General features: G+C 50.4%; 1 protein-coding gene across 2 annotated transcripts in view; it reads left to right on the plus strand.

The window, feature by feature from the left end:
- The window catches only part of cntfr (ciliary neurotrophic factor receptor), a 109,213-nt gene that overhangs the window by 71,355 nt on the left and 13,792 nt on the right, over positions 1–24,066 (plus strand). For both annotated transcript variants that reach the window (XM_049021439.1, XM_049021440.1), the window contains exons 4-6: positions 17,599–17,716; positions 19,769–19,935; positions 20,828–20,991. In XM_049021439.1, coding sequence (XP_048877396.1) covers positions 17,599–17,716; positions 19,769–19,935; positions 20,828–20,991 — 449 coding nt within the window. The remainder of the gene's footprint in view (positions 1–17,598; positions 17,717–19,768; positions 19,936–20,827; positions 20,992–24,066) is intronic.

A 24,066-nucleotide genomic window follows, 5' to 3' on the forward strand; every position in this document is an offset into this window, starting at 1 on the left:
CTAAACCAGTTGGTACAGTTCCTCGGTTCAGCTGTGGTCATTGGTAGAAAGTGGGGGCTCCCCTGGATAGAGAATCGGCCAAGAAACCCAAAATATCTTACTAACTATCAGTCAGCCTTCAGCTAGGGTACCTCCCAGCCTGGCTGTGATGCGATGGGGTCCGTTTGCCAGACGGGTATTTCCTATGGTAGCTCAAGTGGGTGGGTGTGTATAATGTACTGTACAGGCACAGGGCCTCATCCTTCAACAGGTGCTATGCAGTATGGGGGAGGGAGGGGAGAGAGAGTTCACTCAGCTTAGGAGATAAAGCATGATCGCTCAGTTTGGGAGAGAGAGTGATCATTCAGCTCAGGGGAGATCGAGTGATCAGAGAAAGAGTGATCACTCAGCTCAGGGAAGAGCGAGTGATCAGAGAAAGAGTGATCACTCAGCTCAGGGGAGATCGAGTGATAAGAGAAAGAGTGATCACTCAGCTCAGGGGAGATCGAGTGATAAGAGAAAGAGTGATCACTCAGCTCAGGGAAGAGCGAGTGATCAGAGAGAGTGATCACTCAGCTCAGGGGAGATCGAGTGATAAGAGAAAGAGTGATCACTCAGCTCAGGGAAGAGCGAGTGATCAGAGAAAGAGTGAACTCAGTTTACCTAGTTATGTTTTTAAACGCCACGTCCACGATGAATGGCGCTGATGAATGACCCAGTTCCGCCTGCTGCTGCGAGCGTCTTCCTCCAAACCAACACCTCTAAGGCTGCCCCACATACACATATCCCCCCCCCCAACGGCCCCTTTCACGTCATCCTCAGGTATAAATTCTCCCGGTAGCCGATAAAATCCACTGCCAGAACTGAGGCCTGTTTCAGCCTGCAGAGTCCATGTCTCGGGATTCATTGTTATATTGAACATTCTTGGTGGATCCACGGGATCAGCAGAGATAAACGTAAGACATCCTTCACACCTGAATTAAGGATTATTTTACAGTTCGGAGGCGCCCCCCCCCGTGCCACATTATATGGACTCTCCATGGATCAGAACCCTCCGGTCGGCTGCATACCAGACGTTATTCTGTTGAAATGGACCCCCGGCTCAGAGAAGCACGCTGCCATTCCCCGGAGATTTGTAGACGGGGGACTGTAAATGCGGGGACTTACTTTGAGAGCACGACCCCATTGAAGGCCTCTGCTCTCAGGGAGGGAGGCAGAGTGGCAGAAATTCTCGTATCCTCGGCCCATGAGCCGAAAGCAAGCGCGATTTGCACCGTGACTGTATCGGACAAGTGTGAGCAGACACAGAATGGGCCTTTTATCGGGTGGGGGGGGAAGGAAGGGGGGGAGGGGCTTTTTCATGGCCCTGCACGCAGTAATTAGCATTGTCACATTCCATCGCTGTCCTCAGAGCTTTTGACGCCACCCCCCACCCCCCCAGCCATCCAAATTAGAATAGTTCACAGACCTGGACTCAAAGGGAACAGAATAAGCGCGGCTCCTGAGTAACGTAATCCCCTCTGAACGGCGAGCGGATAAAGGGAGTCCAGCAAGGCGCCGCTTTGAACGGAGGCCGTCCCTTTCCCTAATAACTGCGCCACCGCTGCACATGACCTCGCTGCCAATAGAAACTATTTCTCTCCCTTTTTTATGAGACGGGTGGCTTTGTTCCAAGTGCGGTTTAGTGAAGGGAGACTTTGCAAACTGGGGAAAAAGGCTGAGCTTCCCTGGATGGAAAGAAGCGGGAATCAGCTTGGAGCCGCAGCGACTCAGTGTGAGAGAAAGACAGAGAAACAGCGCACTCTGATATACAGTCAAGGCAGAATCACTGCACTCTGATATACAGTCAAGGCAGAATCACTGCACTCTGATATACAGTCAAGGCAGAATCACTGCACTCTGATATACAGTCAAGGCAGAATTACTGCACTCTGATATACAGTCAAGGCAGAATCACTGCACTCTGATATACAGTCAAGGCAGAATCACTGCACTCTGATATGCGGTCAAGGCAGAATCACTGCACTCTGATATGCGGTCAAGGCAGAATCACTGCACTCTGATATACAGTCAAGGCAGAATCACTGCACTCTGATATACAGTCAAGGCAGAATCACTGCACTCTCATATACAGTCAAGGCAGAATCACTGCACTCTCATATACAGTCAAGGCAGAATCACTGCACTCTCATATACGGTCAAGGCAGAATCACTGCACTCTCATATACGGTCAAGGCAGAATCACTGCACTCTGATATACAGTCAAGGCAGAATCACTGCACTCTGATATACAGTCAAGGCAGAATTACTGCACTCTGATATACAGTCAAGGCAGAATCACTGCACTCTCATATACAGTCAAGGCAGAATCACTGCACTCTGATATACAGTCAAGGCAGAATCACTGCACTCTCATATACAGTCAAGGCAGAATCACTGCACTCTGATATACAGTCAAGGCAGAATCACTGCACTCTGATATACAGTCAAGGCAGAATCACTGCACTCTGATATACAGTCAAGGCAGAATCACTGCACTCTGATATACAGTCAAGGCAGAATCACTGCACTCTGATATACAGTCAAGGCAGAATTACTGCACTCTGATATACAGTCAAGGCAGAATCACTGCACTCTGATATACAGTCAAGGCAGAATCACTGCACTCTGATATACAGTCAAGGCAGAATCACTGCACTCTGATATACAGTCAAGGCAGAATTACTGCACTCTGATATACAGTCAAGGCAGAATCACTGCACTCTGATATACAGTCAAGGCAGAATTACTGCACTCTGATATACGGTCAAGGCAGAATCACTGCACTCTGATATACGGTCAAGGCAGAATCACTGCACTCTGATATGCGGTCAAGGCAGAATCACTGCACTCTGATATGCGGTCAAGGCAGAATCACTGCACTCTGATATACGGTCAAGGCAGAATCACTGCACTCTGATATACAGTCAAGGCAGAATCACTGCACTCTCATATACGGTCAAGGCAGAATCACTGCACTCTCATATACGGTCAAGGCAGAATCACTGCACTCTCATATACGGTCAAGGCAGAATCACTGCACTCTGATATACGGTCAAGGCAGAATCACTGCACTCTGATATACAGTCAAGGCAGAATTACTGCACTCTGATATACAGTCAAGGCAGAATCACTGCACTCTGATATACAGTCAAGGCAGAATCACTGCACTCTCATATACAGTCAAGGCAGAATTACTGCACTCTGATATACAGTCAAGGCAGAATCACTGCACTCTGATATACAGTCAAGGCAGAATCACTGCACTCTGATATACAGTCAAGGCAGAATCACTGCACTCTGATATACAGTCAAGGCAGAATCACTGCACTCTGATATACAGTCAAGGCAGAATCACTGCACTCTGATATACAGTCAAGGCAGAATCACTGCACTCTCATATACGGTCAAGGCAGAATCACTGCACTCTCATATACGGTCAAGGCAGAATCACTGCACTCTCATATACGGTCAAGGCAGAATCACTGCACTCTCATATACGGTCAAGGCAGAATCACTGCACTCTGATATACAGTCAAGGCAGAATTACTGCACTCTGATATACAGTCAAGGCAGAATCACTGCACTCTGATATACAGTCAAGGCAGAATCACTGCACTCTCATATACAGTCATGGCAGAATCACTGCACTCTGATATACAGTCAAGGCAGAATTACTGCACTCTGATATACAGTCAAGGCAGAATCACTGCACTCTGATATACAGTCAAGGCAGAATTACTGCACTCTGATATACAGTCAAGGCAGAATCACTGCACTCTGATATACAGTCAAGGCAGAATCACTGCACTCTGATATACAGTCAAGGCAGAATCACTGCACTCTGATATACAGTCAAGGCAGAATCACTGCACTCTGATATACAGTCAAGGCAGAATCACTGCACTCTGATATACAGTCAAGGCAGAATCACTGCACTCTGATATACAGTCAAGGCAGAATTACTGCACTCTGATATACAGTCAAGGCAGAATCACTGCACTCTGATATACAGTCAAGGCAGAATTACTGCACTCTGATATACAGTCAAGGCAGAATCACTGCACTCTGATATACGGTCAAGGCAGAATCACTGCACTCTCATATACGGTCAAGGCAGAATCACTGCACTCTGATATGCGGTCAAGGCAGAATCACTGCACTCTGATATGCGGTCAAGGCAGAATCACTGCACTCTGATATACGGTCAAGGCAGAATCACTGCACTCTGATATACGGTCAAGGCAGAATCACTGCACTCTGATATATGGTCAGGACCAGTCCAGTGTAGTGCAGTGGACACAATGTGAAATTACCCAGTGCTAAATTCTTGGATGACAGACGTACTCTTATTGGATATAAGCGCCTTACAGAGGCAGTACGTTGGGGAATCAGTACGCGACACGAGGGCTTAATGGCACACGGAGCAAAGGGTGCTGGGAGCGGCTTTGGAGAGGTTGCTGGTCTTCATATCTGGATCCAAAGGAGGGGGGCAGTGCAGGTTGACAGATAGCATGCCGCACTGTAAACAGGGAGGATGCTCTCTGACTACCAGTAAGCAAATATTAACCCAAACAACCATATTAACCGAAAGAACCACAGCACTACTCCACGCTGAAACAACCCAGCTGCCCCTCTGAAAAGCTTAATACGCACAAAAATCTAAGTGGTGTCAGCTGGGTTTTATTACTTGAGACATTTTGCTGCTCATCATTGACGGTAGCGCTAGTCATCTGTCGCCATGGAAACTCAGAAGCCAAGCCCAGGCTAGTTCTTTGCAGGTAGTGCTAAAATCACTGCTGCTTTTAGACTGGGCGCCGTGCGTAATGAGGAATCCAGTAACGCCAGTGCCATGGAGAAGGGCAGTGTGGTGTGCACGGGCTCCGGCATAGACCGGGCATCTTCCATTCAGTCACAATAGCTATTCCAGATTTTCCCACATTCCTTAAATTTCTAAATATAGAGTGAAGACCAGCAGCACTGAATGTCCTGTTACATCACACATAATCATAAATGTTTTATGACATTAATCGCTTAAGCGTCTGGAACAGATTCCTATTCCGGCCAATTAGGGGCAATTAAAGACTCCGTTAAGCAATTAGTCAAGGACAGGAGCTAATCCAGCGCATTTATGAATCAGCTGTAACCCTAAAGACGCCGGGATTTTTTTTTTCCCATAAAATGTTTTTCTTATGGTTTTTGCAAGCCCACCTCATGCAAGCTCTTCAGCCACCCTGGCTCTCCTAAAAAGGGCAGGTGGTGGCCATGTTTGGGGGCTGCGAGTGACCTCAGTGGGGCAATTGGCAGCTGCACTCCTGTCAGCACACCGGCTCCTAATTGGACTCGCTTCAGTAAATCACTAAGGTGTAAAACTGAGCGATAAGCAACTCTGGAACAAACCAGTGCTAAGGAACTAATTGATGCTAATTAATACTATCAATAAGGTGGCAGCTGATGAAGCAGTGTGCCTTCAACGCGCCGAGTCCAGCAGCTGAGACGTCCGCCATGGGTCACACCTGACGTCCCGCCTGAGTGTCATCCAATTTGCCAAAGCCCTGAAATTCTTGGAGCAAAAACGTTTAACGCGCTCAGAGAGGAAACGACCAGGGCCCCAGGTCAGATCGCAGAGATAACCCTTGTAATCTCATTGTTTATTGTTGAACACGGCCATTACTCAGACATTGTGGTCTCCAGGGAAATTTCACTGACAGGGATGATTCCTGCTGCTACCCACTACCTCTCCATCCCTCGCTCAGTTGTACAATGACTGAGATTCATCCCAAATTATGTATTACTAAAAATGTGCGTAGTCATAGCGATGGGGCCAAAAGGGCGTCCTGTCCACGACCTTGAACCCACGGCCGGGATTCAATATTACCGCTATTCCCTCCAGGCTTCAGCCGCAGGGGAAGCAGGCACCATTTAAACAGCACAGCAAGCTAAATGCAAATACAGTCCTACAGCGCGCGTGGAATTCAGATACCATCAAACAGAATAAAGCGCAAGGAAGCTGCCCTCTGCCACCTGGGCAAATTAGGATCAAACGGCATCCTGGCAGCGGTGACCCCAGGCACACATTAGCGGCTGCCGGGGGGGCGTGAGTGCGCTTAGACATTCCGGTTATGATGATCCAATGAATGCTGCGGAGGTCCGTGAAAAACAACAGTAAAGGAGAGCTGTTCAAACAAGACTTTTGTGTGAAGTCACGCCATACTCAAACAGACCTGCTTGTTTTTGTGGGTTTCAGAAGGTTTCCCTACTTTCTGTGCACCCAGCAGGGGAGCTGGCCATGAAACGGCCGCGGTCGACTATCAGTTACACATATATTCTCTGAAACCTGCGCCCCCTGTGGTGGGTTATAGGAAGGACACCATGGAGGTGTTCATATTTACAAATGCCAGCGTATATTTTTCATACTCAGAGGGAAATGCATGTAAATTTAGGCTGGATCTGCAGGCCTTGGAATGTGTTTGAACTAAAACCTTACGAAGTCTAAAAAACACGAGGTATTTTCGCCATCCGTCCCGCGGAGGGCAAAATGAATAGTCAGAGGAAAAAACGCGATTCATTTTGCGGAAATTCTGCAAGCGTCTTCGTGGATTCGTATAACCTTGTCCAATTTGTAAATGGCCGAGATGCCTGAAAGTAAATGTGTCCCAGTCCTGGGAGAAAGGAAGGCAGTGTGCTCCTCGCACAGGTGATTTGTCCTCATTTGGTCCATGTTTGGCATTAATGGAGAAGGACGGCTGCTTTCCCTGACCATCACGCTCCAGCCCTAATGACATATTATATATTTAGCCTAAGTGCTGCCTGCAGCCTCCCAGCCCGTCGGCCTTCGCACAGAAAAGACATTTTTGGGTGAAAAGTGCAGTGTAGTTGAGGTTATGTCATGCAGAGTGACCTGTCTTTGTATTCAGATTTGTATCCCCTTGCTGTAGCTCAGTGCAGTTATGGACACGGCACGCTAGATAGCCGTAACGCCGCTGCCCGCTAAAAATATTAGCACTGTGTCAACATTTTCCAAAGTGGCAAAATTCAGTCTCTTGATTTTGAAACAGGCGTCATTGATACAACGGTAGTCTGGCTGGGTGCGGGATTGGGGGGAGGGTACTTTCTTCGAGTTTCAGGTCTCCTGTGTCTCGTGGGGGTTCGTGTCAGCTTTAATAAGCAACTTTACTATTGCCGGCTTCCCCTGAACAGTGTGTGTGGCGGATCACCGGCTGAAAGGCTGGGCCTAGTGACAGTGCCTTCCAGTGACTCCTGTTCCATGGGACAGGGGAAGCTAATGCCCCACTTTAAGAACAGGCCTTTATCCTCGGCACTGCTGTGAGCAGAGGGCTTATCACCTAAGAGGCCACAGCAGAATCTGAAATCCCCCCATCACCAGAAAACAGTCGGGCAATTAGAGTGAGGGGTGCTGGGTGGCGGATCAGAGTTGGGGGGGGGGGGGGGGGGGGTCACGGCGATGTGAGAGAGGCTGACAAGTGTTAACGGTGCCTTAGTCATGAAGGGTTTTTCAGAAGGACTCCGAAAGGCTAGTTATGGTACTTTTCCGCTGACATACAGGAACCAGGCCAATCCCGAGCCGTACCGCGATGGGAGACTAGTTACAGTGTGGTTCCAGTTCGCTTTGGTTTTCCACTATAGAAGGGTTGGCTTGGGAAAGGCGTTGCCGGGTTTGGGGAGCGACAGTGATGTAAAATTGACTTGCTATCAATACACCATGATATGCGATACTACTGATAATGAATGATATATAGAACTTGCCCTTTTTCCTTTGTATGTCGACGCAGAATCCTGGTTCTTTCTTAAGATTAAGATCCAACTGTATTGTCCTTCTATATGACACAAGTTCAAGGACAACAAAATGCAGTTTTCCATCTAGTTCGAAGTGCAAATAGTATAAGGTGCTTATGGGGTAATATTTACAGGAGGGTATACAAATAAATGACATACAGTTATAAAAATGTAAAATACATACAGACTGGAGGAAAATGGCTGGCAAGTCAACATTTACAAATAATTATAGTACAAAGTAGAAAAAAGTGTTGCTGAGGTAATATTTACGTTTAGGAGCGTATAGGATAGTATCCGGTTTTCTGCAACCTGAAGTATGTACAGAGAATAAAAATAATTTGCTGGTCGGCAGTCTTTGTGCATTTCAAAGAGTCAGATGGTGGTGACACAACAGCTCAGGCTAATCATGCTTTCGGGCGTGTCAGTGTGGGTACAGCTCGCGTACACGTCACATAACTTACAATGGAAAACCGTCTCTTTGTGGTTCATTTTGGGACTGGCTTGGCTCTTTGTCGCAGTGGAAAAGAATCATTAATCCCAGTGAAGGAAATAAATTCCATGTAAGCCAGTGTGAGTGAACTTGAAGCCAGCCTATCGAATCACTACAGACCGCAGAGTGACGGATCTGGGTCCAGCCCCCGAATCACTACAGACTGGAGAGTGACGGATCTGGGTCCAGCCCCCGAATCACTACAGACCGCAGAGTGACGGATCTGGGTCCAGTCCCCGAATCACTACAGACCGCAGAGTGACGGATCTGGGTCCAGCCCCCGAATCACTACAGACCGCAGAGTGACGGATCTGGGTCCAGCCCCTGAATCACTACAGACCGCAGAGTGTGTGTGTGTGTGTGTGTGTGTGTGTGTGACACCACCTGTCTGCCGTTAGACTGTCATGCCTTACCAGGTATGACAGCCCTCTTCACATCGCCACGGACAACAGCCCATATTTGACCTCTTCATGCCCCCCTGCTGTTATTTCATTAGGGGAAATGTAGTCCTCATGCCCCTCACCCTCCCCAGCAGCTCCTCTGTGACAGATGTCAGCCTCATTCGACCATCTCTGTCAATTTTCATTCAGTCACTCCTAAAATATACGTGTGTGTTTCCATAGGCATCTGACGATGGTGGGGAATGGTGCTGGTGACATTAGTTTGTTTAATTAATTTGAAGTGGGGGGGGGGGGTTCTGTGAATGGTTAAGAAAATGCCCAGAGGCCCTGAGGCACAGAGGCATCCGTTTAACTTGTCCGTGTGGAGCTCGGTCGGAGCGTGTGCCTTCACTACTGGCCCTGAACCGTGACACACAATCTCTTAGTCAGACTCTAAAACTGTGGCTCTCCGGCCATGCAGGTGAAGTCAATCTGCAGAAATTGCTGGTTACTGATGGTTGAAACGTTTTTGATGGAGCCAGGACTGGTTACGTAGCACTTAGTTCGTCTTAGTGGGAGGGGTAAGCCTATAAACTGCTGCCCTCCCATCGGGAAAAGGCCAGTGGATAAGCCCAGAAGCAGGGCACCGCTAGGCCTCTTTGTTAGCCCCACCAAATAAATGCACACCTATTAGTTTAAATTTTAGTTTCATTTTCATTAAGATCAGACCCCCTAGTAGAGGCGTTCCATAAATCTCTAGCTTACCCTGCTAGTGCATCTAGTGAATCTGGGCAGGGGGCAATGAAACAGACCCCACATAGCCCCACGAATCACACTTGCACCGACATGCCTGCCCCGTGCCATCAGAATGTCAGTGGCTGGACCCTGCAGGACGTGTCAGTGCATGAACACCTCCTTGAGCTGCACCTTGCACAGTAATCCCTGTACCCCTGCTCTGTCAGTGAAGACGGCCCCAGTCTTAGCACCACAGGGTTGTCGGGTCAGATCCCAGGATAGCCCTACCGGTTGGATCTTCTTACCCTGAAATGCTTTCATACATGCATGCAGCTTGTAAGATTAATATGGCAGATTTTATTAGCTGGGAAATGCGAACCAGCCCCATGTGGGGAACGGCATGTAGATGTGGAGCTGGAATCCGGCTGTTCTTGTAGGGAAACGTGGGAGATTAATGAAGGTGCAGGGAACATGGGGGTGGGGGTGTTGGGGGTGGGGGGACTCTTGGGATGGAGGGGGGAGTCGTTCCTCTGAAGTCCATTCATAGCCCAGTGAATCCATGGAATTCCTTCTTTCTTTATGAGGGAGATCCAAGCATGTAAATACAGGCCTGTCACCCCACGCGCTGGGGCCTACCCCCACCCCAGAGCCCGTCCCCCAGGGGTCCGCTCCCGCGCAATGGATGAAGCTTGGGGTTTTTGTTGTGCTCTGTGCTCTTCTTTGGGGGGGGGGGGGTGCACATTTGCATCGGGCCAGTGTGCGTTTTCACTTAGCAACCTGATGGAGGCCCCATACCTGGCTTGGGTTAGGGTCTCAGGGTCCCATCCAGCTACCCAGGGGGGAGAATTAATATTTCTCCTTATTGGCAGTGTGACTCCCGAGGGAGGCGCAGTAATGCTGACCTGCTCCTCCCTCCCTCTCCGTGCGTGTGTGTGTGTATGGGGTGGGGAGTCACTGCTCACTCCAGGGAAATTCATAACTGGGAGTTTAAACTGCATCCTCCTACCTGGAACTCCCTGGGTGATTCTCATTCCCCTGGCGTCCCCACCCCCCCACTCCGGAAGCCTCCCCCCTCACAGGAACACTGGCACAAGCAGGGCCTGGCCGGGCTGGGGGCTGGACATCGCATCTTCTGCACTGACATGGAACCAGGTGTTCTTCTGTGTTCCTTTTGGGGCTGAATCCTCTGTTTCTCCGAGATCGTACAGTAAATGTGTATCTCCCGGTCTCCATGGTCCCCCCCCTCGTGGTTTGCTGGCTTGTATGGGGCTGTCACTGGTAAGCACAATTTGAGCAGGTAACAAGCGTGGCTGCGTCCATTAGCAACTGTGGTAAGCATCGCGGGCCTGCCAGTCCCACTCCGAGGATCCGACCTCCATTGTCATCTCTCTGAACTTCAGTGCCTGGGAAATTTCATCCCACCCCCCACCCCCTGGGATCCCGCCATGGTCGCGGGGTTGCTAAGGACAGTGACCCGGTCACACTCTGAAGCTGTCCGTCACTGTCGGCCTGATGAATATCGATTAGGGAGCGAGACGCCCCCCCCCCGCCCCCCCACCCACACCAGGAGAACTCGAAAGCCAGCCCCCTATAACTCGCTCAGCCGTGACTGCCGGGGGGACAGAGTGCCAGGTGTTTCCTGTCACTGTGGTGACTGACAGCTCGTCTCTGGGATCTACCACCCCCCCCCCCCGATGTCGGGAGCTGGCGTGGATTTCACACACATCCCCAAATTTGCCCACACAGCATTAAACTCTCCCTACGGCGCGCTCCCCCAGCCCAGCCAGACCCGGCCCAGCTAATCCCGCTCCGTTCCGCCTCCCTGTCCCCGCCACAGACCCATATGGGTTTACCGCGTCTTGCCCTTCAATTTTCAGCTCAATTACCTCGGTGGTAGCAGTGTGTGGATTGAGAGCGGCCTTCCCGCTCAGTCCGGCGGGCCAGACGTCCTCTGCCCCCCACCCCACCCACTCTGTTGCTTAGCACACAGATTTATTTAAAGCTCCTGTTATTCGCTTTACCTGTTTATCTGCCGAATCTCTTACCCGGGTAGGTGAGTATATAGATGTTCGCGTCCGTGGAAACGAGCCAGACCTATGGTCACACATAAATTTGGCTTCTCTTCCTGTCTGTCACCTGAGGCCCCCACTGTCCTGCTAGATCTCTAGTGGGTTGTATTCTCTCTGCTCCCCCCTGGGGCCTGGGAGATGGACTCCCCTTGCTGATTACAATCACAGCTGTCATTCAAAAAAAACTGCCTGTTGCTGATTTACCAGGGCACACACCCCCCCCATCCCGCCCCACCCCCTGCATCCAACCCCCCCCCCTCAGCCGCTAACCACAGCAAAGCTCACCCCACAAAGGGAACAAACAGGCATGTAATGCTGGGGTCCCTTCTGGGTGACACAGGGGACAGGAATGTTGGGGGGGGGGGGGCACTAGTCGCCCGTCGGGGGCCCCCCTGTCAGATTAGCCCCATTAGCATGACTGTGGAGCGGCGGCGCGAAACAATGGCTGCCATTTATCCCCTGCCAATGCAATCGGCGTCGGAGACCCCTGTGCGGCTCACTGCTTCCCAGGACAGCGTCTGCTCCACCCAGCAGCGGCTTGGGCTTAGGGGACGCTGTGCAGCTGGATGGGGCCCGGTGGGGGGGCGCGGCTAACAGCTCAGATGCAGATAAGGCGTCACCTTCATGTGAGAGGTATGAGCCGGCAGCAGAAGGGGTGTGGTTGATCGCCATGGGAATGCAGGAAGAAAGCTTCCAGAGATCACACTCAGTGCCAATGCGGGGGTGCGAGTCCAGCTGGGGGTCAAATGAGACATCAGCGAGACCCCAGATTTACAGGATGGTCTTAACCCACGAGGGAGATGGACACGAGTGCTGAGAGGGGATTCTGAGGAAGCCACCGAAGTTTAAATGTCAGATGTCACTGGGAATGCGAACAGTCTGGTGCGAGCATTTAACCAGCTGCATCTGAAGTCATCGGTGGGTCTTCCGAGGGATTTCTGAATAGGCTGTTCATGCCGGGATTCTTCCACATCCATACTTTCAACACATTTGACTTACTGCTACAGATGGAAGGAACACCGAATTTAAAGCAGAAAGAAAGTTTATTGTTCACTTTTCGCTCTCTGTTTTCTGTCTCGTCTTCTGCGGAGCCTCCATCAGCCCATTAATACCACTGTACTTTATAAACGTAAATCCCTGGGGGTCACTGGTTTTCCATGGGTGTGGTGTGTGGTGCCAGCTGATGACCTTTGACTTGATGACCTCTGTGCTGTCACTGTACTGCCGTATTGCATCTAGTAGATGGGAAAGTGTGTCGTATGTCACTGTGTGTAGAATTAGGAGAATTGAGCAGTAACTGCATCTGGATGGGCTAGAGGGGTTGGTACAAAATCCTGGTGGAGCTTTGGGCTGGTGTCAGGGTCAGGTAGGGGGCGCTGTGCATGCTGTCAGAGATGGGATTAGGGTTAGGTGCAGGACCCCGTATGACTGTGTACATCTGCTTTGCATGCAGATACATAAACACGCACAAATACAGGGCTGAAAGATCCACATGTCTACAGAGTAAATATTCTATTATTCTTTGTGTTCTAAAGGATAATGAGAGTGAAGGGGTTGGGGGGAGCAGGACTGTATCCCCAGGACCACTCACCCACCCGCCCAATCCCCTGAGCCCCTCTGCTCCCCTCGCCACACATCCTTCACTCATCCATCATCTTCCCTCCATTTCTGTTAGATGCCCCCCCCCCAGCCAGATGCATCACAAACTCCTATTTGACTCTCATACAGTATCCTTTCCTCTGCAGACAACGTGAAAGATTCATAAAACAAATGTGTTCTACTGCTGCTACTGTTCTTGTGTTTTTTTTGCAACTGCAACCTTGGTTGTTGTACATTTTGCATGTATGGAAATGTAATTCATCTCCGGAGGTGGGGGGGGGGGGGGGGGGGGGTTGGCTCAGGAGTAGGACACCGCGGTAAATTTCTGGTACGTCTGAATTCCTTTTAATTAGTAAAATCTGTTGAACTGTTCAGCCACTAATCTAATTAAGCCGCGCCTCTTCCTTCCTGTCGCGTTAGTTCGCTTTTCCTGTTGATTTAAAGGGAGAAAAAAGCAGGCAGTAAAATATACTGACGTGTTTGTCTGACTTTGCACCCCAAAAGGATGGCCGATGACATCATGCTTGTTGGTAATTAGCTGATGAAGTGGGGGGGGGGGGGTTAAAAAATTGTGTGTGTGATGTGTGCTGTGTTCTCCCACTTGCTGACAGAGACCCCCCCCACTCTCATCTGCTGACCTTCTTAAGGTCTCGCTTTTCACGCGATCGGATTCGAGTGGATCCGGTCCCGTTCTAATGTGGTCCGTTCCACCATTCAGACCATTGTCTGTTGCCATGGAAACATTGATGGTTGTGAGACCGAAGACAGTTTGCTGCCCGTGTTAAGATGTCCAAGGCATGCTAAGCAGTACTGTAGGCAAGGAATGGGTGCTGACCAGTATGCTGCTGGTTTGAACACTGGGGCTGCACTAGGTGTTTCCTGTGTGCTCCTGCAGGCACCCTGGCTGTGTCAGTCAGCAGATGGCGAGGTTGGGTGAGAACATGGCGTCAGCCTCCAAGACTATTTATACTTTGTTCGTGAAAGTGGCTGTTTGGGGGCTGAGGTGTTGCTGTCAAAATATTCAGTGTCAGGAAGCGACCGGGGGGGGTGGGGGAAGGCTCTCACAGTTTAATCGTCGGGCCGCTCCCTGTGGACCTGGTGGCCAAATCTGTGATATATGTGCGACTCCTCTAGGATGTTCCACTACACTCTGGGCCTTCCGGTTCCACTGGGAAGTCCCCGCTCCCTGCCTCACCACAGCAGACAGCAGCCGTTCTGATTAAACACCGCCTCAGGTTTGCACTCAATCTACAGGCAGGCCCAAATCCCAAGAGAGCGATTTGGATGGAGTTTTCGGCACTGGACCTGTGATTCACCGCTGGCCAGTTCGAAAACATCGCCTCTCGACTTCCCCCAAGAAATTGAGATGGACCCATCTCTCGGCTTGGAGAACGGCCATTTTCACTTCTCAGGTTGTTCGATTCAGATCAGAGGTTGATTATGGAATTTACGGTTCTGGTGCTGCGTGAAGAGAGGTGTCTGGGCAGGAGAACAGCCCCTCAATGTGTCATTCTGTCCTGATGGGGCGTCACCGGAGCGGTGTTGTGTTCAGGTGCAGCACATGGCCCTCTTTGTGGGTGTCTCCATCCGACAGCTGCATTCCCTGCATTCCGGCTAGTTGACTCGGGGGGGGGGGGGGGGGGGGGGTAGGCGTGATGATAGCTGGGGTCGGGGGTCATCCGCCTCTCCCTTTCATGTGGAGACAACGGCTTGATGTTTCTCAGGCTAGCCTTCAAAATGGTGTCTTCCATTTCAAGAGGCCTTTAATCGTGGGAGATTACAGGGCTGGCTGGCCGGCGGGGAGCCAGAGGCCAAGCAGAGACGATCCCATCATCCACGTCCTGGGGGTCGTGCCAGCAAAGCCCCCGCCCCCTCTGGTGGACCTGATAATGGAGCCCATGGGTCTGTGTCGAATTAGGACATTATTTGTTTTGTCGCATCCCAGATGTTCCAGATCCAGAGTGCAGTGCCGTGCTTCGGCTTCCTTATATAGCAGCTTTTGGGGTGTAACCATACGTCCTCGTTCCTGGGACTTGAACCAACAACCTTCGGGTGATGAGTCCTGTTCCCAGAGTCTCCAACCACTAAATTCACTGCTAGCCAGAAACTCCACAGATGCGTGGATGTAAGACTACAGCTCATAGGTAGTGACCGTAAATTCCATCAGGTGCTGAGTGGACGGCATGTCGTGCACTTCCTGTCCGCTAGCCTTGGGTCCCTGGCCGGATTGCTGCCTTCAAGGTTATCGGTGTGACTGTGTGTGCATATATTATCTGTCATGAAAGGGACAGAAATGCCTTTTCTCCTCCAGTAAAGAGTGTGTCTATGAGCTTTTACCCTGGATGTCGTTAATGCAAGAGCATTTACAGCTATGGTAGCTGCAGGACAGCAACGCCCCCCATCCCCCCCCCCCCCACCATGCTCCGCCCCCCTCACATCGCCTCGGGATCCATGGTAATTACTCTCCTTCTGTTACATTTCTAGAGTTTACATTGCTCTTCTTGTCTGAGAAATACCATTATGTTTGTAAACTGTTACATGCACCATTAAAAAGCCAACATACTTACAGTTTTATACATTTAAACATTTCAAATATGCGGCCAAATCATGTTTCTCATTTGTGACCAAGCATGTCAGACGGCTGCTTTAGTATTTTTCTTAATCGTGCAACAGCCAAATCTCACTAGAGATTTCAGCAATACTTGCTGAATGGAAGAACCTTTGTCTCGATTGTTGGCTGTAGAACAATAGATGTATAGCCCCATCCTCGCTCCCTGGCTCCCCCTACAGCCCGTCAAGCTGTGGCACACCTGATTCAACAAGGTGGATAATTATCACACCTTACCTGTGTTCTGCAGGTGAGCAGGTGCAGGGATGGGAATGTGGCCGTGTACAGGATGGGCGGGGGACTCATAAGCACAGGACACACCCAATCTGGCTGTAGATGTGGGTGGATTTATAAAGACCTCAGGATGTGGGAACGATCACTCCATTTTGTAACACTGACAGCGTGAAATGAGCAGTGACCTCTCCTCGCTGAAGATGCCCGTTTTCAAAGCCAGAAAATTTCCCTTTGCAAACGAGATTTCTTGATCATCCACACTGGGGACACGCCGTAATTTGCAATCGATCTTTTGCCGCTGACTAACTAATCGAGGGACCATCCGTGAGTATGTCAACGGCCGGGCCAACGTCCCCCCCAGAGGAATGTTTTCTGTCGGACTCTCAATCTTCCCAAATCATTCTTGACAGCGTGAACCTCACGCCGCTCCCTGCTTCTGGCTCAACGTGTGCCATCGAACCGGAGAGAAACTTTTAATGATGTGATTAAGGCAGAGTTTGAGGAAGTTCGGTTGAACGGCATTGATCGGTCTTATCAATTTGAGATTCATTTTGTTCTTAATCATGATGGGGAGATTGTTTAGGGTTTCATAGACCATATACTGAGTTACATCTGACTTTTTATGCATTTATTAATGGGGAATATGGCACGCTTTGTGGGCTTTATGGATTGCTGTTATAGCTTTAATGGATTGATTAGTACTGCCTGATGGTGCGGATGGATTGATTAGTACTGCCTGTTGGTGCTGTCTTCCTGTAGAAAATGGGTATGCCCCTCCAGCCCCTTTCAGTATGTGATTGGCAGAGTGTTTAAGCTGCTAGAGATTTTGCTTTTGGGCTGTGGTATGGCTTGTGTTCTGGGTGCTGTAGCAGCCTTGCACTCTCAGAAAAATGAGTAGAAATTTGTACCATTTGTGGTTTGTCGAAATTTGTGCTTGTCACTGAGGTTGTACCCTCAAAGGTAAATGTACCATTTAAGGTATAGAAATGGACTATGAGGAACATTTTTTTGTACCATTCGGGGTACATTAATGTTGTTTGTACCTTGGGGAGTCCATTTCTGTATCCCCCCCCAGTGCCAGGCAAAGTTAAAGACGGGTACAGTTTTCGTGTAGGAGCCTGACAGAGGCTTTTCACTGTTGGTGCTGCGGTTGATGGGAAATATGTGGCCGTCCATAGCACCGTTAGCACTGTGTTGGGGGGGGGACTGTAAGACCACACGAACGCCCAGGAAGCGTGTTTAACCCTGGTGGTGCTGAGGGCTGTCCGCACTTTGCTTTGGCTCGGTAAACTGGAGCCCCCTTCTGTACCCGACTTAAATCGAGACGGCCACTTTACCCGGCCGGACGTCATGTCGTAGGTTGTCAAGATGAAATCAGAGAGCGTACGTTCAGCTAAACCCCTCCCTTGGCCCCTCCCCTCCACATTTCACACTGCTAAGCAGGAATAAGGTAATATTATGCGTTGCCAAGGCAACTAGTTCAAGTCATCGGTTTCAATTTTGCGAGCGGCGGACACGGTCCAGTGGAGGTGTAAGAAAGTGGTCTAATCTGGGGGGAGGGACTGGGGTGGTTACTGCGTCTCCCCACTGCCCTGTCCACCCGTGCCGCCAAGTTACGACCCTTCACGCTCTCTCCTTCTCCCTCCCCATTGCCTCCGTCTCCTTTAGCTCCTCCCAAAGATCCCGTGGTGATGTGCCGCTCCAACACCTACCCCAAGGGCTTCTACTGCAGCTGGCATCTGCAGCACCTCACCTACATCCCCACTGAGTTCGAGGTCCAAGTCAAGTAAGGCTCCGTCGGCGGCCTGCAGGGCGGCAGCATGCTCATTCAGGGCAGGGAGTGGAGGCAGAGGGGCAAGTCCTGCTGGATTGGGATAGGAGCTGTGTGGCACCTGCTGAGCCCATAGACGCACAGTTTGGTTGGATCTGGGTCAGAAAGGCCTTGTTCATTAGCGGGGATTTAGTTTGATGTATTTAGTTGGGTTATAAGGCAGCAGGAGTCAAAAACACAACATCATGTGCTACTGGGAAGTCAAACCCACAACATGTCACATAGTGACGTTCTCCAACATTAAGTTGGAGAAAATGCTTCCAAATCCAGAGCCTCCTGCATCCTGAGAGACAGACTGAGTGAAATACTGAGGGTAAAGACCAACATGTTTCTTAATGGGAAACAGAAGGATGATATAGTGAGATCAGAGGGTTTCGCAGGCCGGGTCGCCAGCAGGAGGCCAGGGGAGTTCGGCTTCCTGGCCCAAAAGCACGTTTCTCCACCGGCCCGCCGGTACCCGCAGCATGCTTGTCTTTCCAGGTGCTGTTATTGCTCCGTGGCAAATCAGCGATACTCAGGGCTGATTGGAGCACTTAGGGACACATTCATATGTAATCGACGGCGACAGGTGTTCTTGTCCAGCTCGATGGGCATCTCCCACCTCCTCCTCTGAAATATACAGGCTGATAACACTCGTTCTGTTGGCCACCCTTCAGTTAATTGAAGTGCCCGAGACACTGTGGCAGAGAGCACTTTTAGCAAGGGCCAGCGCTGGTGACACTGCGGGACCAAACATCACACCATGATCCAGGAGCAATTTCCGGGAGGAAATTCAGTTTGGCACTGTTTTAGGGGGCTCCCGGAGGTGAAGGAGATGCCCCTCTCCACCTGCCCACCTCTCCTTCCGTATGGATCGCCGGCAGATGAACAGCGCCCCCTTCTGCTGATCCTGCAGAGTAGCGATAGTGGTTCTTTCCCTCCTATGTGTGTTAGAGCCGCGTCATCTTCTTGCCGTTAACTCGCCTGGGTTAGCGCCCCCCCCCCCCCCCCAACAGATCGATTAAAACTTCGCCCACCATTATTTTGAATCGAAAAAACCTTTGCCTCCGGCCAGTTTGTCGGGCCGATTGGTTTTGGTTGGATGTGAGCTTTGCTGGCAATTATCAATTATAAATATGGAGCCAGAAACCCAAACAAACCAGCCCCCGACGGTGACTCGAATGAGTCAGAGCTGATCTGGCCACCAAGGTTGTAGAGGGGGGGTTTGTGGGGGGGGGGGTGGGAGCTGGTCTCACTGGAATCACTTCCTCAGAGATAAATGCGATCCATCGCTTACTGAAGAGACCTAATAATCTGCACGGTATATCAGGCTGCAGAGAGAGCTTAGCTTCCTATAACAGATGCTCCTTTGCAGCGTCACACTGGCGACAAATGGGGCTATCTGTCCTTCCGAGGGCCACGTGAGGGTCATTAAACCATCACACTCTGTGCTCATAAAGTCGGCCATGATGTAAACCAGCCATCATCACTTTGCCGTGATCGATCTTCCACAGAGGACGGTGAGGATGGTGTGCTTACCTTTCCTTTGCGGACCATTTTTTTCCCGCGCTGTTCAAAGACGCATATCGTGCAATTCCTTTAAAATTTTATTAAATCAGGGAGGTCCATCGTATCGCTTTAGGACCAGATGTGTTGTGGGCTTATGGGCCACAAAGGGGGTGACTGTTGGAATGTCACATAAATGCAGTTGTACTGTTGCTGCACATACAATGAGGTAATGCAAACAATTCCCCCAAAATATATCTGCACAGCGCTTGAGTGATTTATCTCTACCTCCATTTATGACTCGTATGGTTGCCACAAATTAGATTTCCCAGGGGGTAGGCTCATGTCAGCCATTTGTAAAGTAAAGATGACCTCATGCCCTGCTGTTTTGATTGGCCAGGCTTTTAGCCAATCAGCTGCAAGACAGGCAGGTACTGTAGTCCCAGAATGTGGCAGTGATTTTCAGAAGTGTGTAGGGTTTGCCTCACGTGACACTGTCCACTGTTGTCTCCTCACTCTCAGACACAATCAGAGGTCCCTGGATGTCCAGAGGGATCCGATCCACAAGAACCGGTGTAACGTGAAGTTCCCCGAACTCTTCTCCACGTTCAAGTACAGGGTGAACGTTACTGCCATCAACGCACTGGGCCAGGCATCCACCATCATCTCCTTTGACGAGTTCAACATCGGTAAACACGTCACTGTCTTGCTCGTCAGCGCTGGCTGTCATTCTGCCATCTGTGCCTGTAGATTTTACCAGAATGTAATTTAGTTCAGCCATCGCTGTCCTTTTAACTGCTTTTGTGGGGGGGGAGGGGGGTGATTGGTGGGGTGGGGGCAGGGATAGGAGCCCTGTGACAGCGGACGCTACCCTCTACATGAGGAGGAGCAAGGTGCAAACATCATCATCATCCCCCCTCCCTCACGTTCACCAGGTCGAGTATAGATGTCCATGCAGTGGCTTCTGAGAAGCCCCCGGGCGTGATGGGCGCTTACAGGCTTTCTGAGTAATGAGCTGCCCGGTGCAGAGGGACGAGAGTGGGGGCGGGCTGCCGTCGGGGGGTGGCCTGGGAGTGGCCAGCCTGTCCATCCACACTGAACCCCCCAAACTCCCCCCACCCCCCCCCCCCCCAATTCAGCCGCAGGCCCCACCAACTGCTGCAAAGCCAAAGAACCCCATACCCATCACTGCCCCCCCCCCCCCTCTAAATCCTCATGTGGTCCAGGCGTCTGTCTGTCAGTGGCGGACGCTGATGGAGCTTAGATAGCCTCCCCCTCATCTCTTCCCTTGTTATCTCCCTCTGGCTTCTGGGGGCTGACCTAATCTTCCCTTATTTTTATATTCATTAATTTCTCTTCTGTATTCTCCCTTTGTCTGTTTTATCTTCATATTTTTGATGGGTTTCCGACATACTGAAGAAAATATTTTTGTAGAGTCCTGGACAATGTGAAGCTCTGACTATTACAGGGACATTTAAGGGACATTATGAACTTCTCAGAATGTTTGTGAACGGCCGTGGACATTGTCTGCACCTCTCTGCTCCATGTGTATAAGGCTGCGTCCCCTTCCCATCCCCGCAGTGAAACCCGATCCGCCTGAGAAGGTGGTGGCCACACCCATCCCCAACAACGTGCGGCGCCTGGAGGTGACCTGGAACAGCCCAAGCACGTGGCCCGACGTGGAGAATTTCCCCCTGAAGTACTTCCTGCGCTACAGACCGCTGATCCGGGAGCAGTGGCAACACGTGAGTGCAGCCGTCTGGCTCCCTGCGTGTCTGTACTGTAAAGCAGCTATCTGGCTTGGCGATGGCTTCTCCAGGGGTGAAAAGTCCTAGCTGCACCGTGGAAGCACAGGTTCCATATACAGCTCTGGAAAAAATTAAGAGACCACTCCATATTTCAAAAAATCGGCTTTTCTAAATCCCGGTTTAATCCTGGTTTTGCTGGCAGAAGGCCTCACTGCGAGGCAGGCTGCTTCCTGGCTTAAAGTTTCTAAGACAGCAGTACACAAGAACAAGGTGAAGCAGGAGACATGGGGACGACCAAAAACTAGCCAGGTAAAAGGGCGGAAATGACTCCCTAATGCCAGAGATGACCATCAACTTCATAACCTCAAGTGACCTTCAAAAGGAACGGAAAACATTAAATGCAGGTGTGAGGTGCACTGCTAGGTTTGCAGAGTTTGCAGCATCAGGCTCCTAGAAGCAGGACTGAAGAAACATAAAGCAAGGAAGAAGCTCTTCACTAAAGAGAAGCAGGGAAGAGCCACGCTGGGATCTTGCAAAAAAAAAAAAAATACCTAGAAATTGAGAAATGAGTGAAACTAAAAATTTTGCTGATCTCTTAATTTTTCCAGAGCTGTATATCCAGTCTGATATCAGCTTATGACTCAGTTGTGAAGGATTTGCAGAGGTGTGGCCTCTTTAATACAACAGCAGTGTGGTAGGGCTCGGCAGGGAATGTACGATGACACGCCTTCCCGATTCGGCTAGAGCACGCCCCCGTGTGGCGGCCCTGTGCATAGTAGGGAGCCCGCGTTCCCAGAAAGGCAGAAAGATCTGGTGCTCTCTTGTGAGCATGAACATCCAGGCTGGGCACGCCTTCAGGTTTGCCAGCAAGGCACCGCCATCTGTCGCACTCTACTGCCCCCTTCAGGGGCTTTTAATTCCAACCACCCGTGTGGACAAGCGGTCCTCTCCGCCTCCCATGTACCAGATACCAGGGAACAGGATACAACGGACAGAAGAGCCTCATAAACATGCCAGTTACAATATGAAGCAGCTTTGGTTGCCTGTTGTCCAGCACTGAGCTGAAAACATGGGCAGCAAAGAATATTAAGGAAAGAGGCTGGGTTTGAGCAGAGTGCATGCTGGGATAGGATGCCAGCACGTGCAGCACTCCGGGACCATCTCCAGCCTCCAGAGAGTCGGGACAGGAACTGCTGTGTCAGGGTGGCTTGTTAGAGAGAGAGGGATGGTGATCCTGTACTGACAGTGGACACACCCGCCACATGGCAGCTGTGCGTTTCTGTGTGTCTGTGTCAGTGTGTGTGGGTTTGTATTTGTGTCCATAATACAAACCTGTTCTATAAACATCTGTGAATTCAATGGAAAAAAGTTTTGTCTTTTGAATGGAGAGCCCCTACGATGATAGGTATATAAGAACTGTGTGTGTACGTGTGTGTCTATGTGTGAGAGAGTGTCTCTGTAGATAGGAAGCGTTTAAAAAAATTTGTCAGGATACTGCTGTTTGAAAATGAGTGAGAGAGAGAATGACTGTGTGTGTGTGCATGTGGACCGAACGTCCTCATTGATGCTTTTCAATCCCCACAAGGGGAAATTCAGTTTTATAAAAATCTGTGAATGCCATCAAAAAACTAAAATTCCAAAAGACTGTTTGTTTGTTTGGTTACTTATGGTTAAGGTTAAGGCTGTGTAGGGGTTAAGTTCGTCATTGTTGGGATTAGAGTTATGCCCAAAGAAATAAATGAGAGGTCCCCACAAAGATATGAATACAGGTGTGTGTGTGTGTGTGTGTGGGAGTCTGCATTTGTGCATCTTAGCTGCCTTTTCCGGGTCAGGTTTTCCGGCACTGCGACAGACTGGTCCTCTAGCATCCATCCTCGCCAATATGCTTCTATTGAGCCCATCTCAGCGTCCCCTCTGCTCTCGTATTTTAAGCGAAACTCACCCAAAAGGCTGATGTCATCTCCTGCCAGCTCCATTAAACTGAAAAGTGATACCAGCCGGTGTGCCTCTCTCGAAGACAGGAGACACACGCGTTCATATTTCGTTTTCCTGAGTGGTGAAGACGACAACGCAGGTGCGGTTATGCGGCGGAAGAATGGGGTGGAAACGCACAAGCGTGTCACTTATCGAAAGACGAGCGTGCAGACTATAGACCTACAGTGGGCTGCTGTACCTACAGACTCTGCCAAATTGAGCCCAGCCTGATGTTGCCGCGGGCGATGGAGTTGAGCAGAATGAAAATTTAATTTGAGATGTATAATGTTCAAGCAAGAGAGTCTCAGGTGGGGGTGGGGGTGGGCTGCCACCCTCAGAGGTACGAGATGTGTTTCTCCTTAAAGGAAGACGCGCACGTGAGGCGACGGCTCGGTCTGTACGACCTGCTTTTCCACGTTCGCTTAGACGTATCCTGTTATCCTCCTTCTCTGAGGTCATTCTGCGGAGGTTGTTATGGAGACAGGACAGAGGCCCACCATCCCTGGTCCTGATATGCCCACCCAGCTAGACCGAAGCCCAGACTGGAGGCTGAGGGTGGGGGGACAGGGTCCTGAGATGCGTCGGTAAGCTGGCAGCGCTGATTGTCACAGCTGGGGTGGGTCAGCCTCGCCCCATAACCCCCACCGGGTTCCATGTCAGATGAAGCTCATTTTCCATAGATCCTCTGTGATTAAATATTTATAATGGTGGGTTATTTTCAACGGTGGATGGCTTCTCTGTCACGTCGCTTGTCAGGAGAGCCATGAAAAGAGGGCTAGAGGGGCATGGTTATTCTTGATCTCCCCTCCCCTGGGTCCCCTTTTATTTCTGGTGATGGACGGACTGATCAGGCGAGTGGCTCCCAGAATCCAAACCAAGCAAGGCTAATGCCCGTGCCGGATCACAGCCGTGAGAGCTGCACGTGGCCAGCCTGGCATCCGTTACCTTTGAGCTCCTCACCATGACTATACAATGGCACCCAGCACTGACACCAGAAGCAGTCTGGCCACTAGGTGGCATAGCAATTAAGAGCATGTACTCATAACCCAGAGGTCATAGGGACAAACTCCAGAAGAGTTTCTTATGCAGTAGCCATGA

The sequence above is a fragment of the Brienomyrus brachyistius genome, chromosome 7 (genome assembly GCF_023856365.1).
Source record: "Brienomyrus brachyistius isolate T26 chromosome 7, BBRACH_0.4, whole genome shotgun sequence".
NCBI lineage: Eukaryota > Metazoa > Chordata > Actinopteri > Osteoglossiformes > Mormyridae > Brienomyrus > Brienomyrus brachyistius.